At 20.1% G+C, this 4,017-nt stretch overlaps 1 protein-coding gene across 1 annotated transcript; it reads right to left on the minus strand.

Moving 5' to 3' along the window:
- Positions 1 to 1,082: 1,082 nt before the first annotated feature.
- On the minus strand, positions 1,083 to 3,759 carry PGAL8A_00413800 (reticulocyte binding protein, putative; the record flags this gene model as incomplete). Its single annotated transcript, XM_028672848.1, has 2 exons — positions 1,083 to 3,577; positions 3,705 to 3,759. The coding sequence occupies 2 exons, from the start codon at positions 3,757 to 3,759 to the stop codon at positions 1,083 to 1,085; spliced, it is 2,550 nt and encodes an 849-aa protein (XP_028529360.1).
- Positions 3,760 to 4,017: the final 258 nt, after the last annotated feature.

The raw sequence follows: 4,017 nt of genomic DNA on the forward strand, positions 1-4,017 counted from the left end.
TTTTATTTTGAATTCATTTTACTGATAAAAATTAAATAGTTAACTAAATTATTACATAATTATCAAAATAAGTTCAATATTTTATAAATTATAATAATTATTAGAGAAATTTAATTTCGTCAAATTTTATATGTATTAATATATATTATATATATATATATATATATATATATATATTAGATATTACGATCTTTTTCTTCATTTAATACTAAATTAACAAAGTCCATTCCTCTCCAATTTATATATGTCGATGACTTTTGACATTTTTCTGTAGTATTCTTAATTTCATTATCATCAAGATAAAAATAAAGTTCATTATTAGTATCTTCCACGAATGCTTTAATTTCTCTATTGAGTTTACTTGTTTCACTAGAGGAGTTATCTCCATTTTCTTTTGTTGTACTTTTTTGTCTATCTGATATACAGGAAGTTTCTTCTGCTTGTGATAAATATCTTGCTTTCTTTAAGATTGATTTTTTTCTCATGATTATAATATCATCATAAAAGCCTTTCTCAAAATATTTTGCAGTAATATTCAAAAATTAATTTAATAAAGAAAAAAAGTTTTTATGTGAATTATAGATAAATGCATAAATTTCAAGAAAACCAAAAAGTAATGTGTATGTATGTATTTTATACTTTAAATTTATGAAATGTTAAAAAAATATTCGTTAATCCAATTAAGGAAGAAAAATAATTTAATTTGACCAAAAAATTGAATATAGATATTTTTGTTATTTTTGAGCATCATTATACACTTGAATTACAATGGGAAATTGTTATAATTTCTACATAGAAATGACAATACTTGTACTTATATGATAACTATATTGTAAATTTGTTTAGATTTGAAATTGGTATTTTATATAGTATAGGATATTATTTAAGGATAAAGGGAATTTCTTGTTTGCTTTTTGTGCTGATTATTAAATTTTTATTTTCATGTAATAATAATGTCATTAGTTTTCAAATAACAAGAAAAAAATATAATTAATAAAACAAAAGATTAATTTAAAAAATTAAAATTAAGAAAAAAAAAATAAAATAATTCATATAGTAAAATATCATATTATGTTATGAAATTATAATTGAAAAAAAAAAGAAATATCCTTTTTCTCAAACAAAATATTATCATTAATAATATTGCTCAATAATTCATTTTTTCTTATTTTTATATCATTTTCATAATTTTCAAGGGTTTTTTTCTTTGTTTCATAATCAGTTATATTTTCAGATAATTCATTTGACATTCTGCTAAAATTATCTATTGAATTTTCCATTTTAATATGTAAATCTTCAATTGATTTAGTTATAATGTAGTTTTTAAGTTCTATAATATTCTTTTTTGCAGGGTTTACTTTATTTTCTAGTGTGGACATTGCATCACTAATAATTTTATTAACTTTAGAAGACATTTTCATTATCTCATCTAATATTTCAATAATTCTGCTTAATCTTAATTCCTTATAATTTAATACTTCTTTTTCTGCTACAAATTGAGATATTTTTTTTAATTCATCAATCAATCCGTTTCCAAATAATGAATTTAATGCCAAATTAATTTGCTCATGAGCTTTTTTCTTTTTCTCTATGAATTCATTTTTATTAAAAGGTTTATCATAAATTAATTTTTCAATAAACTTGAGATCTTCGTTTTCACTGTCTTTTAAATTTATTATTGGTTTAAAATCCTCTATTTTTTTTTTTATTTCTTTCAGTTTCTCTCTTATTTTTTTTATAGATTCTTCTTTACGTGACCCTTCTTGTCTTTTTAGTTCTTTTAATTTATTTTTTTTTGTTTGAACTTGTATTTTTAAATTTTCGATTTTTTTTTTTAAATTTTTCAATTCTTCATAATTTCTTTTTAATAAATTAAGATTATTAGAGGCAGATGCTATAATATCTTGAATTTCTTTTATTTTTATTAAAACATCACGTGTATTCATATTTAATATATTTCCTTTTTCTAGAATATTTTTTTTCTTATTTTCTATTTTAGGTTTTTCATTTGTAATAGAAATATATATTTTATTCATTGAATCAAATTTATTTTTTATACTAGTATTATGTACAGTCAATTCGGCGTATAACTGAGTAAGTTCTTTTTTAATAGCAGAAAATTCAAAACTATCACAATTATATAATAGATTTTCTAATTTTTCAAAATCTTTATCAATGATACGCTTTACATCAGTTAATATTCCCTGTGAATTTGAAATAATTTGTTTGCTTTCTGATATTAAGTTTTCAGGATAAACTAATTTACTTATTTTATTTCCTATTTTTTGATATTCTGTTCTAAATAAATTGTCAAACTCTTTTTTTTTTTTAATAAAATCTGCTGTTACTTTAGTATTCCATAAACTGTAAATAATAATCCCCTTAAAAGCATATGAAGGCGCCATTAGATTTTCCGCAGTTAAATTCTCAATAAATTGTCTCTTTTCTGCATTTTTCTCGTAATTTTTTAAATCACGAATATTGTCACGTATAATTTGCGTATGATTTTTATAAATATCTTTAATATCGTTAATTTCTTCCATTAATAGATTTAAATCATATTTTACCTTTTTTTCATAAAAATTTCCTTCCATTAATTTTAATAATAGATTCTGATTATTAAAGTAATCTTCCATCTCCTTTAATGATTCACTATGTGTAGCATTATTTACCGTATCTACACTTAAATAATTTTTAAGAGACTTTTCATAATAATTTTTTACTTTATTGTATATATCTTTAGGACAGTTTTCAGGAACTATATATTTTTTTAAATCATAAAAAATATCCTTTCTTTTTTTTTCACATTCACTACCGTATACATTTTCATTTCTTTTTTTTTCTTCTATTTTTTTCTTAAACTGCAGAAGTTCATTCTCATATAAGTTCCTTTTTCCATTTTCCCCTTCAAGTAATTGTAAATGGTTTATTCTTTTTCTCATATCTTTTTTTACTTCTTCATAAGATTTTATATATTTATCTGCATCTTGATTTAAGCTAGTAATCTTAGGATATATATTCTTCATAAACTTATCATAATTCTCATTGTTTAATATCATGATGTAACGTGACATGTCATAACAAGAGTTTGAATAAACAAAGGCATCTTTTGCTTTATTGTAATTTTCATTAATCATTTTAATTAAGTTGTTATAATTACTTATAACATCATTATGAATTGACATGAAACTGTTTGACTGAGTAAAAGAGTATGTTGGACTATTTAAGTCTATATTTTTTTTTTCTCCTTTAATGTTATATATTTTAGATATATGTGGATTAATTCCTTTTATATGTGCAAAATGTGGTGATATTAAACTAGTACCAAAACTTAAATTTGTTCGTGATACATTTATAAATAAATTTGATGCTTTTTTATTTTCATTTTTTTTGTTATATTTATTTTCATATTGAAAACTGAAAGTTTTATAATTTTTTTTATTTTGGTTGTTGTATTGTTTAAAAGAATTATGTTTTAATTCTTTCCTTTTTTCTAAATTTGAAGCAAATAATGAATTGTTTGAATTATATCTATATTCATTTGGCACCAATTTATTTTCTTTTTTGTAACTCAGACCTATATATATATTTAATGTATGTAAAATAAGAATTATGAGATGTTATAACAAACATGAAAATATTTATGATTCAAAACAGATGTAATATGTATGTAAACATATTTTTATAAATATTTATTTCGCTACCAAAAAAAGAAGATAGTATAGGAAAGTAAATTATCAAAATTTTAATTTTTTTCATATTTAGTGTGATTTAAATCTAATTTTTTTTCTTTTTCCAAAATTGAAATGAATCATAAGGTATTATTTTAAAAAAATAACACATCATTTATATACTAGTTTAAAATTATTCTTTATATCGTATTTTTTAATTATATTTATAATGTTTTTTTTCTAGGATCTAATGAATATTTAACTATAATAAAAAAAATTATATAGATATTTGAAATGTGTCGTATCTAACAAAATACATCCATATGGTAACATTAACTATATATAA

Source organism: Plasmodium gallinaceum (genome assembly GCF_900005855.1).
Source record: "Plasmodium gallinaceum strain 8A genome assembly, contig: PGAL8A_v1_118, whole genome shotgun sequence".
Classification (NCBI taxonomy): Eukaryota; Apicomplexa; class Aconoidasida; order Haemosporida; family Plasmodiidae; genus Plasmodium; species Plasmodium gallinaceum.